This window comes from Strix aluco, chromosome 10 (assembly GCF_031877795.1).
Source record: "Strix aluco isolate bStrAlu1 chromosome 10, bStrAlu1.hap1, whole genome shotgun sequence".
NCBI classification, from domain to species: Eukaryota; Metazoa; Chordata; class Aves; order Strigiformes; family Strigidae; genus Strix; species Strix aluco.
In genome coordinates, this window is record NC_133940.1 from 28,940,381 (window position 1) to 28,953,344 (window position 12,964).

Genomic DNA, 12,964 nt, shown 5'->3' on the forward strand with positions numbered 1-12,964 from the left:
CTTTCCTCTTTTCACTCTCCCTTAGGGCTTCTGTTCTGCCCACACCTCTGACAGTCATCACTAAGGTACTTTTTTTTCTGAAAAAGAGGAAGGAAAAACCATCAGCAGCTGTCCTGCGTTCTTGATGACGAAGTGAGTGAAGAAAGGAGATGTTCCTGATTTACCCCCTGCCTTGGAGACGGCAGGTCTGCTCTACTTGAGAGGGAGACACTGCAGCCCTGGAGGGATGGGGGTGCTGGTGAGAGCCATCGTGCTCATGAGTCCTCTTCTCTTCTGCAACGGTGAGTTTGCAGGAAGGTCTTCTGCTCGGGGAAGCTCCTTCCCTGGCACTGATGTGTCTGTGTGTGTTTGTGCAGGGCTGCTTCTGTTTCAGGATCAGAAATGTGGGAAAAGGCCTTTGCACGCTGCTGGTTTGGTGTTCAGTTGTTTCTAATGCAGCGGCTGTTGAGTGCAGCGGTACGCAAAGGCCGTGGAAACGCTGCCCACATTCTCAGGGTACAGAGGTCCCACACAGTTTGTGATGGTTATTTCACAGGGCACACGTGGAGCGTCTGGTTAGTTCTTGTGTTCCCAGGATGGGGGAGGTTTGGAAACCAGGACAAAAGGATAAAGAAGTGTCTATGGAAGCAGAGGTTCAGCCTTAAGAGTGACAAAAATGTACAGGGACAAAGGCAACAGGCCTCATTTTTACAGGAAAATGTAGAGAGTTTTACACTTATTTGACCCGTTGCTTAAATTCAGCTTAGTCTGAAAAAGCAATGCCTTTCAGAACAGGCAGGCAGTGGAGGAACCCCTAAACGCTGTGGTTTGCCGCTGGCATGCGGCGCTTCCGAGGAGAGCCCTGCCAGCGGCGGGCGCCAGCTGTGACCGGGCCGCTGCGTGACCCCGGCTTCGGCGGGATCCTCCCCTCAGGCCTCAGCCATCCGCTGACTCCGAGCCCCGGCTGTTTGCCCGCTCAGAGGTGGCACCAGTGAGCGTGGGAGCCGGGTGGGCACAGGGGCACGCGTTGGTGTCCCAGCACTCGGCTCTCGTCTCCCTCACACCACGTTCCTTTGGCATCACCCCCTGCCTGCGCAGACCGTCCCTCGCCGCCTGCGCCGACTGCCCGTGGTTTTGATTTGGCGGGTCCCACTCGCTGATGCTCTCACCGCCCCTTCAGCTGCCCTCACCGTCAATGTTTCTTTTAAAATTTTCTTTCTCCATTCTTCTAGCAGCTTTTCTGGACCTGACTGGCCCCAGCGAGATCAAAGGCGTGTGGAAGGGATCCACCACCTTGCCCTGTGCCTACCTGCCCGTGGAGGACGTCGTGCAGCAAACGCTCAGGTGGACCGTGGTACACGACCAGAGCTCTGGCACCGTTTTTTGGAGGGATGTCTCTGGCGACCACGTCCTCCTGTCCGAGTACAGGGACAGGGTCAGCGTCCTGAAGGACACCCCAGGGAACGTGTCCCTCCACATCCTGAACCTGGAGATCTCTGACAGGGGAACCTACACCTGTCAGGTCACCTGGAGAGCCAGCAACAACAGCCTGATCACAAAAGACGTCACCACTAAAGTGGAGGTTGTTAAAGGTAAACCCCAGAAGGAAGCTGCGCAGGAGTGGGAGGGTTGGCTCGGGAAGGCTTTTAGGAACTGACTAGACTGGGCAGGCAGCGACCACCCGCTTCCGATGCCGGAGCATTTTGCTGAGTGGTGTCAGACTCTGGGGAGAAGCAGCAAATAGCTCAGAGAGAGGAATTCTGCCCACGACACTGCACCTTGCGGCTCAGGGGCTGGGGGGATTTGTGGCCTCTCAACAGTTGGTCCCTGGCTCCACCTTTATCTACTGGCTCAGTGTTTCCCAGGGACATGCACCAGAGGGGAAGTCCCTGGGCTACTGCACTGCTTTTCTTTGACCACATGTCATCGGGATGTGCCCAATCTCCCTGGGCCTGGGCAGTGGTGATCTCTAGAGGAACAGAGATGGCATCAGCCCAGCAGAGCAGGTCTTCGGGCAGGAGGAGCAGCGGGTGGCATGGCTGAGCCCAGCTGACCCTGCGCAGAGCGGCGCTATGGGAGCGGGGCCCCTCTTCCTCCTGGGAAAGCCCTGAGAACTGGAGCAAGCACGACCGTGGGGGCGGGGGGGACCTTCCCCACCACAGCCAGAGCCAGCATGACCTGGGCCCGTCTGCTTTGTCTCCCAGTGGCAGCCACCAAGCCCGTGGTCAGGGCCAGCGAGCCGGGGCTGACCTTCCCGGCCGGAGCCAGCACCAGCCTGACCTGTGTGGCCAGCGGGTCCCCCCCCATCAGCTACCGCTGGTTCCGGGGTGCCCCGGGGGGGAAAGCCCTGCTGCTGAGCAGCCAGGCCGAGCTGGCCTGGGACAGCCTGCAGCCCTCCGACACTGGGGAGTACTACTGCGAGGCGGAGAACAGGGTCGGGGCCGGGGCCGTGCAGCGGAGCGACGCCGTCGAGCTGACGGTCAGAGGTGAGTGCCCAGAGCTGCTGCTGGGTGCAGAACACGCCGAGTCCTTCCACACAGGAGTGGAACAGCGTTCTACATCCCTTCCCCGAAAGAAGAAAAGGCAAAAAGCCTCATGTCTTCTGCACTCTGAAGCACTTCTCACCACTGGCTCTGACTTTCTATCCTTTTTTATTTCCTGTATTCAATTACCTCCTCTTTGGAGGAACCACTATTTTCTGATGCCGGCAAGGTTTTATGTTTAAAGCACATACTTGTTCCTCTTTGGCTTTTTTGAAATTCTTGCTGGCTGTGTAATGCTGCCTATTGCAGTTTAGCAAGTTTGGACAAGGGATCGGGATTTCATTTTGAGTATGAGGAACATCTGAGTGGTAATTCAGTAGGTGGAAAAAATCCAACTGGCCCTTGCTCCTTATGCTTGCCTGTGTGTTTCAGGAGAACACGCTGCACTTTTTGCACGCTCTGATTATCCAGGCTCTGCATGGTGGATGCCCTGTGGAAGACTTGCTGCTTTCCTTGGCTGGTAGCTCGGCCGTCAGAGCCATGACGGCTGAGACCGCAGGGCCAAGCACAGGTACCACACGGTGACCTTTGGGAGTGGCAAAGCCTGCTGAGCTCCCAGCCGAACGAGGGTTATGGCTGAAACAGCGCCTCGTTTTTCATAGCAGTTGCATGTAAGAGCGTACAGCAAGGGAACAGGAATTAATGATGGCCATGCTCGTTAACGCTGCTACATGCAGTCTCCGACCTGTCCTCTGGATGGTGGCTGGTTCCTCGTGGTCTTATCGCCCGTGGAGAAGTTCTGTATTGCAGCGGCGTCACGAACATGGTCCAACTCCTGTGTGAGCCTCTCCTGTTCCTCTTGCAGATCTGCCCACAACAACAGTGGCCTCCCGGAGGGATGTGGGGACCTCGGGGAGACACCACCCAACCACAGGTCAGGGCAGCAGCAGTTACAGCTGACAGCACGGCAAGGAGTCAGGTGGAGGGTTTGACACCAGGGCTTAGCAGAGGGTTTTGTTGCTGGGGAATACAGCCTTGACAATATTGTATCTTAGTCCACATGCCTCAGGTTTTGATCCAGGTGTTTCTGAAAGTAGAACATCCTCCTTTCCTCAGCCCCCAGTCCACAGGGGGTTTTTAGCTTGCTCCTAGGGAGGTTGTGTCTCTGATGAGAGGCTCTGCATGTGTCTCAGGGCTCCTAGAAATACCATTTCCTGACTTGTAGATCATATAGGATGTTCTGGGTTCTGTTCTTTTTTTAAAGGGCTTTTTTTTTGCTTGTTTTCTGATCTTGAATGAAAGCTGCTGAAGTGGGAGGCAGAGCGAGTATCTCTAATGGCAGATACAAGTGACACAAAAGCTGCTCCAGATCTGGCTGGAAGCATTTTACCTGACCAAGGACAGGTGTTTTGAAGGAGGGCTTGAGATTTCCAGTTTGTTTCTGTGGGATGTGGGAATTCAGACCTGTGCTAGAGTAGCTCTGCTTGTGGAAACTTTGTATTTTGGGGTTATGTTTCATTTGAATTTACAGTGCCCCAGCAATCACACAGCAGGTTGTGGGAATCAGCGTCAGTGACCAGAAGCCAAGGGAAGCTGTTGACAATTGTTGACTATTCTTACAGAAAAAACCCAAACAGAGCTGGTGTTCAGGGGTACCTCGGTAATCTCTTGGACCTCATGGGGCTCCACCACTATTACATGTGTGTGTATGTATATAGACATACATATATACATGTATATCGTGTGTATATATATATATAGTTTGTGTAGATATAGGATATATAGTGTATATATACTACATATAGTATCTCTCTAGTGTGTATATGTAGTACTATATATACTCTCTCTATATTATAGTGTATATGTAGTACTCATTTCTAGTGTTTGCCTATTTTTACTGCCTCATAAAGGTGATGGGGACATTCTGTTTTGATCCTACAGCTTTAATCCTGGATTTCCTGGTGCTAAAGTGAGGACTAGAAATGGACCGTGAGCCTTTCACTCCTGTTTGTTTTGCAGATCTGCCCATAACAGTAGCGACTTCTGAGAATGGTGTGGGATATCCAGAAAAGAACTATACAACTCAGAGTAAGTGGAGAGCAAAACAAAGCCAAGAAGAGGACAGTAGTCAGGACCTTCAGCCTCAGAATTAGTGTTCTGCCTTCTGGCTGCTAATTGTATTAATGGCTGTTCTCAAGGGACCTAGATGATTCATGGTGACTCTTTAAAAGACTCTGGATGTTTTTATGGGGAAAAAACAAGCAGGGCCAGGCACATGCAGTACAACCCTGTGTGCCCACAACAGGGCTGGCTGCTCTTGTCCTCAGGGAAGTGGTCAGCATCATGTAACTGCTGCTGTGACCGGGGAGGGCTCCTGTATCGTTCTAGATCTCCAGAGGACTCACCTGCCCCTGTACATGGTCATCCTGATTGCTGTGGCTTGCGGTGCTGTGGTTTTCCTTGCCGTCTTTCTTATCATTTGCATTAGAAAGCCCAAAGATGGTGAGTAGATTGTTCTGGAAGACTCGAATGTGTTGTGCACGCCCAGCTTGGTTTTAGCTTTAAGGGTTTTTGGGGCTGGGGCTGGTCCTGTGCTCACAGCTACCGGTAGCAGCTCTGGCATCGTACAGGCAGCCGATCCAAATGTGCACGGATCCGAATAGGTGGTGGAAGATCTAAAGAGGCAGAGAAGCCCCTTTTCCTCAGGGAAGACCCGTCACAGCCGTGACATTCCTTAGGGATGGCCACCCCCCACCAGTCCTCACGGGCACCCCGTGGCTCCCAAACTTTCCTGCTTGATCAGATCTTTTAAATTATCTGGTAGCAACTTAATCTTGTCATGCTACTTTAAAATAAAAACCTATTTGCACCAGCTGCTGTTCAATATTGCTCTTAGTACCTGGAGGAAAAGAGGTCACCGTCAATTCTCCTTACTCAACTCAGATTCATTTCCTTCCTAGTCTTCACATGTAGGATATATTTACTGAATGCTTTTGTCTTTCCTACCCTGATAGTAGAAAACCCCTGACCAAAGGCTTTCTCAGAGCCGCCTTTTCCCCCTAACAGCACTCGGCAGTGTACAGAGAATACCCGGGGCTGTTGGTTTGGGGCTTTTTAATACCGGTGGCCATAGTTTTCTCCTTGTCCCTTTGCTTCTTTAATTACCTTTCTACAACTCTGTGCTACCAATTAATAATAATTATTATCAAACACTCCTTTTTGCCTTTTTTTTTTCTTCTTTTTTTTTAAAGGAATCCAGAATAACCTCTTTCTAAATTGTTCTTTATCAAACTTCTAATGAATAGGAAAACTGTGGGAACTGGGAACTTCTAGTTTCTAAATTCAACTTTACCTTTGACCCTGGGTGAGTTATTTTGACCCAGTTGACTACAGCTGGGTTCTTGGACTGAACTCTGGGAATAGGAGTCATCATCCACCTAACATGATCTCTAAGGTTCCTATTTTTATTCTGTCTTCAGAGGTCATTTTCTTATATCAAGAAGAGACATAGTAGAAATTCTTTTTTGAGAATATAAATGCAAATTATTGACACACTTTTCTGATTATTCTTTTCCAGCTCAAGTCTATGAAGTAAAATTGTGAGTATAACCCTTTACCTAACATACTGATGAGTCTTTGGGGACTGTATCAGAGCAGGAAAAAAAAAAACCCAGTGCTACTTAGCTGTCAGGATGAAAAGCCTCTTAAGCAGTATGGATGAAGAGGTTCAAAGTTAGCTCAGTAGTACATTGCACTGATGATCTGTGGGCTTTCTACATCAACACATAATGTAGGAAGAAAGACCTTTTCCTTTGCAATACTAGAATTATAAAAATGAGCAAGAGCTGTTTATTAACTCCTAAGTCCAATGATGAGGCCTATTGAAGATCATTGCCAAGGATAAATTCCCAGTGTTTTTTCAAATGCAAAGAACAGGAATTCCTCTTCTAGAGAGCTAAGGCTCCTGATGCACAGATTAGACTCTGATTTATCCCTGAAATATCCTTGGCTGACCTTGCCTCTTTTAATCATAACTATGGCAGTAAGTTATAGCTATTTCTAAATTCTGGTTTCAGCATCCTGATCGACTTTAATCTATGGAAGGTATACTGAAAAGACTAATATTCTAGTCAAAACATACAAGGAGAACCACTTATCTAGGTATAAATTAAAGTGCTGATGACTTGAGTGCCATGGTAGAACACGCTAGCAGCATTTGCCCAGGTGCTGTGCCTCCCAAGCAGTTTATAAAGCAGCATTTTAAGTAACAATTGAACCCTGAGCAAATAAACAACTGGTGTGATGGCATTTCTCCTCAGAGGATTCACCTTCATTCTAAAGATATCAGATATCATAAGCCACATGGTGGATGTGGACTGCATTCAGTTCACCATTTACCACTCCTCCACCACTTCTTTTAATATATATATATATTTATATTTATCTTGCAAAGAGCAGTTGTGTGGGTGTGCCAGTCCAAGAAATGGTGATAATCCTTGTGTTGCTTACATATGTTTTGCTGCCTCTGGAGCTCACCCTGGGTTGGAGGCAATGCTGCTACAATGCCCGAGGTTCTCCTGCCACCTGGAAGCAGAGGACAAGATCCTCTCCTTCAGAACAGTCATAATCCAATGCCCCAGGTTTACATGGGTTTGAATCAGACCACAGTCTTGCTCAAAATCTTGATGGTTGGGAGATGCTTTGTCTAGTCCAGCTGCAACGCTCCTTTCATCTCGTATTTTGATTTCAGCCATAACTCAAGAGCAGCTTCTTCAAGGTGTGAAAGTACTGGTCATTATGAGGAACCCATCTCCCTCACTGAAAACAACTACGTGACGGAGCCTGTGAAAAACAAAAGTTCTGAAGAAATAAATATGAGAAAGGATGAATACAAGTGTGTTGGAAACACCCAGGAATCTGTATATGAAGTAGGGGACACTGTATGAGAACCAGCACTGCTCTACAGGTAGCAGTCCTGAAGACTACCTTCATCCAGGCAATATTTATTTTCCTATTCACCTTTGCCTCTGAAAAATAGGTTGGACAAGCAGTTTTTGCTCCTCCACAATTTGTGGAGCCTTCATCTCTGCAGTGAAAATGCAAACCTCTGTAGGAACTTCAATTACAGGCTGCTGTATAGATCTTCTGGTTTTGCTTTTCCTGGTTCCCTTTCACCACCTCTGTAGCAGAAAGCCCTTTCTAAGACCTTTCTGGGTGTGCAGACCCCAGGCCAAGAGCACTGTACCAAACTTCCTGTTTTAGATGGCCAAAAGGATCTGCGATCACAGCCTTCGTGTGGCGGGAGCAGGACCAGCGCCAAGGGCTGCTCAGCATCCCCCTCATCTCTGGGCAAGCAGCGCAGCAGAGGCTGGGCTGGGAATTGGCGTTTCTCCTCCCACCCGCCTGAAGTGCTGCGCAGGTGGTAGAGTGTCCCTTAAATGTGAGATAGCCCTTAAAGAAACACTGTAAGACAGATTAAAGCCAGGATACAGCCAAGAACTTTACCACACGAGCAGTACAAAAAGAAGAAACGTCCCGTGCACCTGCTGTGCTGCACTCAATGTGCCCTCCTGCAGCGCCCACGGTTTACAGTTCTGGCACTGGAGAGCTTGGGCGATTCTGACACTGCAACAAGGCACGTTCTTCCTGAGTTCACCTTCTCTGTTGTCTCTTTTAATGCATGGTTAATATTGGAAAAAAATTAGATACTTTTCCATAAGTTTGTGGATAGGATTGCTTACACATGCCTAAATTAATTTGATATATTTTTGCACCACAGACTCATTTTTAAAATGCTAGCAAGCACTCACAGCTACAGCTCCTCAGCAGATACTCAAGAAGTAATTTCCTCCTGGCTTAGAAGGCCTGAAGGCCAAGCAGGGAGTCAAAAAGCTTTGTTATTCATAATTTCTACTACCCTGAGTAAATCTATAACATGGATACTGCAGAGGTGTGGAAGAACCTTTTTATAATGAGTGGTAGGGCACTACCACGTCCAATCGAGAGCCACGCAGAGAGGTGTAAAACAAAACGGGGGGTCTGAGGGGTGAGGGGGGTATCGGTGGCACGGATACAGGATTAGTGGGCCCCCAGATTTGCTGTTCACACTCAGGAAAGATCTGCACCTGCAGTTCTCTGCAAGCATCAGCTCAGAAGTCACAGCGTTCAAAAAGGGTGTTTGGTGTCATTAGGAAAGTCATTACAGTGCAATAGAGAACAGGATTGTGATACTGTAAACACCCATGGAATGTTCCACCTTGTGTATGTGTGTAGTTCTCCTCTTGAAAGGGTGTAACAAATCTAGAAAAGTTACTGAGAACAATAATGAAGGATGATTAGTGGCATGAAACCACTTCTGTGCAAATGCATTATACTTTCTCAGCTTGGAAAAAAGAGAATGAGGCAAAATGAGTGAAGTGCACCAGTGTGGAGCGGATGAACGAGACTTTGTTTACAAATTCTCTGAAAAGGAAGCAGACACTTAGCTAAAATTTTCTGTTAGAACTTTTAAAGGGAGCGAAGTGCTTCTTTTATGCAATACAGAAATAAGTGTGGAACGCAATGCTACTCATCCAGTGTTATAAAAATCCAAAATACACAGAGGTTCAACGAGAAATTAGAGGAATGAATGACATAAAAGTTCATCAAAATTCACAAACTGCCAGGCACACTTTACACTTTACTTTACCTTACACATAAGTTACCTATCAGTGACCACATACTTTCTCCCTGAATTTCCTCTACCACTAGTTTTATTTCTGTTCGTTAAGAATGTACTCAAAAATCAAGGGCTGGGAAACCTTGATTTCAAAATGGAAAGGGGACAAACAGCAGCTTTTGTAGGTGATGATGTCTTGGAAAAAATTCTCAGCATGTACATGCAGCTTATTGCAAATGTGGAGAAACAAACAAAAATTATTAAACTTCAGGACTGCAAAGTTAGTGGTTTTGTTACACTTTTCTTATTTTTCCTATGAAAGTGTGTGTGTGTGTGTGTGAATGTCTGTGTGTGCTCAGGAGTTACACTCCTAGGAGCATATTAGGTGCCTTTACTCGAAAGCAGAGGAATTGTTGTGAATCTGCTGGAGTTTGGGATAGTTCTGGCTGTTGGGTGATGTGCTGTTTGTGCGCTGTAGTCAGCCGCAGTCTAGGGAACAGAAGATGCAGGAGTTGCTGCCAGTCCAATTAGAGGTTCAGAGCTAATGAGATGTTTAAGGTGTGAAAGAAAATGAGTTCTGTTATGAAGAGTGTGAAAAGCCAGTGAAGCCTGACAGTCTTTTTTCCTAAGCAGGAAGGCAAGTAGGGGAGAAAAACTGTTGCAATAGTATTGCAAGGCACACAATTATCACTAAAAGGGTTTTTTAGAGAACAACAGAAAAATCATGGCTGGATAGTGTGTTAATGTGATGACAAATCCACAGTGTTGAAATTTTCTGGGAAACTGTCATGTTTTCTTAATCTTTCTATTCTAGATGAGGTTGCAGTTTTTGAAGCCCTGCGGTAATGTTCTCATTCTTTCAAAAGGGGTTTTTAAAAAAGTGTGTGTGTACGTGTACGTGTGTACGTGTTTGGTGGGGAGGGGGTGGGAAGGGAATGTCACCGTCACTGGAAAGCTGCCCCCCGCCCCCCCCCCCCATCTGAGCTCCATCCCAGAATAAACTTACTGCCATGGGAGCCGCTGGAAAGGGGGGGTACCCCGGAGCCAGGAGCAAGCGCTGGGGTCGCCGTGAGGAGCTGGCGCTGTGAGAGCTGTGGGGAAGGTAAATCCTGTATTGCTCTAATAGCTGAGTCTGCGAAGCCCATCTGCAACACCAAGTAGGAGATGAAAGCTCAGAGGCCATCGTATATATACGGGCCCCTTTTTTAGTGCTAGGAGGTATTTACAAGGATTTGGCTGAGCTAATGGGTGACCCAGAACTGATGTCATTGCCCTGGGAATTCCTGGGAAGGGAAGTTAATTTTCAGAAAGAGCACACGTATATCATGTTTCTGTCACACGGGCCTTGAAGGAGATGCTTGTTTACACTAAGTTTCTGTTTCTTTAGGTGAACAAAGATCATGTTTTCATGACTGTCTGCACAACTGTCTAGTGCATGGGAGAGAACTGTGGTGTACACACCTGTAGAGGCTCATACTATTAGCTCCTGTGGGGCATCCAAAAAGTACTTAGTAAACCACAGCCTGTTTAGTCAGATCTGTGAGTTGACTATGGCTGCACCAAATAAGAATGTCTCAAGTCCTGCAGTAAAAATTGCCTTTTTTTCTGAGTGCAGATGATTCAAAAAGAGCACTTTGAGACCTTTCTTCAGTTACCTACTTTTTGGTGGTTTGCTCAAAGCTTGGTGCTGAATTTCACTCCCTTGCAGGCTAAAAATCTTATTTTATCACCAGGAAAATTGTAGCAAACTTCTCTAGCCCCTGGCAGACTATGTCAAGACATGGGTGTAAGATGCAGGCTCTGCAGAGCTGGTCCCTGTGAGTAGGGTCTGAGGTCCCATCTGCACTCATTTTCAGGGAAATGGGGACTTTACTGTGCCACCTCTAATTAGCCTGGCATGGAGTGGCAGAAACTGCAGAATGAAGAGTCATTCCTGGTCACTTTGTCTAAGCTGCGACATCTGAAGAAATGGTGCTTGAAAGCGTGTTGTGTCCGGTATGTGGAAGAAAAGGCTGCAGGGTGCCTTACCCGCCTGGCACTGCAAGGGAGAAAGCAACAGGTTCAAGCCAGAGAAGAGACATGAAATAAATATGCTTCGTTATGATAAACCAGGTAACTAGCCATAATGTCTGAGACATTGAAAGCTTTTCCTTCCTGTGTTCAGAGGCAAAACTATGAGGAGTCCCTCTGGTCAGAAAGAAATGTGACTCAGGGAGGGGGAAACTAGCAGCTACATCCCTGTCCCAGGGAAGAAAGATGTCATGTACATCACATTTGAGGAACTACAGTTATTCATGTTTGGTTTAGCTAAATAGTCATTTTTTTATCCTGTATAATTACAGCTTCAGGAAGTCTTGCATGTCCGGTTCAGAAAGTTGTCATATCAGCAGTTTTAGCTCGGGTTTCAGCTTGCTCTGGGGCTTGTTCCCCAAAATCCAGCTTCTTTTAAAGTCTTCTGTGTAGGAGATAGTTTACTGGGACAAGGTTCTATAGCCAGTCACAGGCCAGGGTGTGCAAAAGGTTGGTTTTAAATCATCTCTCTGGAAACTGGCTCATATTCATTCTTTCCATGACATTGCCTGAATTTTAACAAGTGCTTTTCTGTTTGTTTGTTTGTTTGCTTGTTTGCTTTCAGGCAGGATTCAAACATAGCTCATGGCTTCTTGGTGGCAGAGGGGGCAGATGGGGTACAGGCAGTATGACCTGGTACCACACAGGTAGCTCCAGAAAACAAGTCAAGAAGAAAAGGCAGCAAAAATCAAGTTTCCACCACAGCAGCAAGGAAATGCTCTGCAAGAATGGGTGGTGCTGCTGCCTCCATTGTCTTCCTCGGCAGGATGACAGCCGGGGTAGCTCTTAGCCGCGAACCTCGTATGAATTGGTCTGGCCACGCCACATTCAGCTTTTTGTTCCAGGCTGCCCACACTTGCCACAGGCAGGTTTCACTGCAGCAATCAGCAGAGCTCAGCTGAAATCCCCTTCAGCAAGCCGTCCAAGTGTGGACATGCCTCCACCTGAAGGCTGAGAGGAGACCTGCACGGTTCTCATCAGTTTACTGACTTCGGGAAAAGGAAGATAGTCTCCAGTTTTCATTGCCCTGCGTAGAAAGGGCACAAGCCATCCCTGACGAATGGCAGCACTTCCAGAGAAGGGTCTGAGCTCAGCTGCACTGTCAGCAGTTCAATTAAAGCAAACAGGTGTCTCTCATGATGGGGCATACCTGTGGCAAAACTACACCAACTATCCTTCCCTCCCAGCTCCAGCAGAAAATGGCTCCCTGTATTTCAGACACATCGGCTCAAAGACACCATTCTCCTGGTGCTGTTATTAAAACTATATGTTAAGACATGTCTATTGAATAAATGTCCAAAAATTGTTTTCGTGAATGATTAAAAGCCTGTAACAGAATTCACTAGGTCAGTAGATTTGCTTTTATATATTTCTTATCTTTTGTAATTCCTTCTGCTTTTGGTAATAATTAACAGGCACATATTAATCCTGTGCATAACCTACTGACAACTTTTGGATGTCCTTCTAAAGGTACCCTGCAGAGCATACCCAGAATTAAAGCCCCTCTGCCATCAGAGATAAGTCACCTCCTTAGAAAACACCATGTGTGCTTGCAGAGCACGAAACACGATGACTTTTGCCCATGAACTGGACTATTGCAGCAGAAATTTGTACCAAGATAGTCTGTGATGCTGTGAAAACGAGAGCACCAGGCAGTGACCCTCCAATCCCCAGCAGACGGTAAAAGCCTGTGTAACATTCAACGCAGATGACTCTGGTTTAACCTTCCGCTCCCGCATGCGCTGTCTCCGTGGCCCTGGTAGGTGTAACTGCA

The 12,964-nt window shown here is 47.3% G+C and overlaps 1 protein-coding gene across 8 annotated transcripts; it reads left to right on the plus strand.

Moving 5' to 3' along the window:
- The first annotated feature begins 58 nt into the window (after positions 1-58).
- Positions 59-12,496, plus strand: LOC141927669 (V-set and immunoglobulin domain-containing protein 4-like). Of its 8 annotated transcripts, XR_012624552.1 has the most exons (11): positions 59-281; positions 1,212-1,571; positions 2,184-2,465; positions 3,328-3,396; positions 4,482-4,550; positions 4,851-4,964; positions 6,040-6,061; positions 7,213-7,428; positions 9,935-10,000; positions 10,508-11,232; positions 11,756-12,496. XR_012624552.1 is itself a non-coding variant. In XM_074834911.1 (8 exons), the coding sequence occupies exons 1-8, from the start codon at positions 227-229 to the stop codon at positions 7,406-7,408; spliced, it is 1,167 nt and encodes a 388-aa protein (XP_074691012.1). In that variant the 5' UTR covers positions 59-226; the 3' UTR covers positions 7,409-9,404. The 8 variants fall into 8 exon arrangements, 6 of the variants coding, with proteins under 6 accessions (XP_074691012.1, XP_074691014.1, XP_074691015.1 ...); XR_012624553.1 differs by lacking the exons at positions 6,040-6,061; positions 7,213-7,428; positions 9,935-10,000; positions 10,508-11,232; positions 11,756-12,496 and adding exons at positions 5,714-5,826; positions 5,942-5,952; XM_074834911.1 differs by lacking the exons at positions 9,935-10,000; positions 10,508-11,232; positions 11,756-12,496 and having other exon boundaries at positions 7,213-9,404.
- Positions 12,497-12,964: the final 468 nt, after the last annotated feature.

What these genes read in the sequence shown, in the direction of transcription:
- LOC141927669 (XM_074834911.1), top strand. Translation starts at nt 227, where the DNA reads ATGGGGGTGCTGGTGAGAGCCATCGTGCTCATGAGTCCTCTTCTCTTC. An exon ending in CGTCGAGCTGACGGTCAGAG is followed by an intron (nt 2,466 to 3,327) that starts GTGAGTGCCCAG and finishes TTCCTCTTGCAG; the next exon opens with ATCTGCCCACAACAACAGTG. An exon ending in CAAGTCTATGAAGTAAAATT is followed by an intron (nt 6,062 to 7,212) that starts GTGAGTATAACC and finishes TTTTGATTTCAG; the next exon opens with CCATAACTCAAGAGCAGCTT.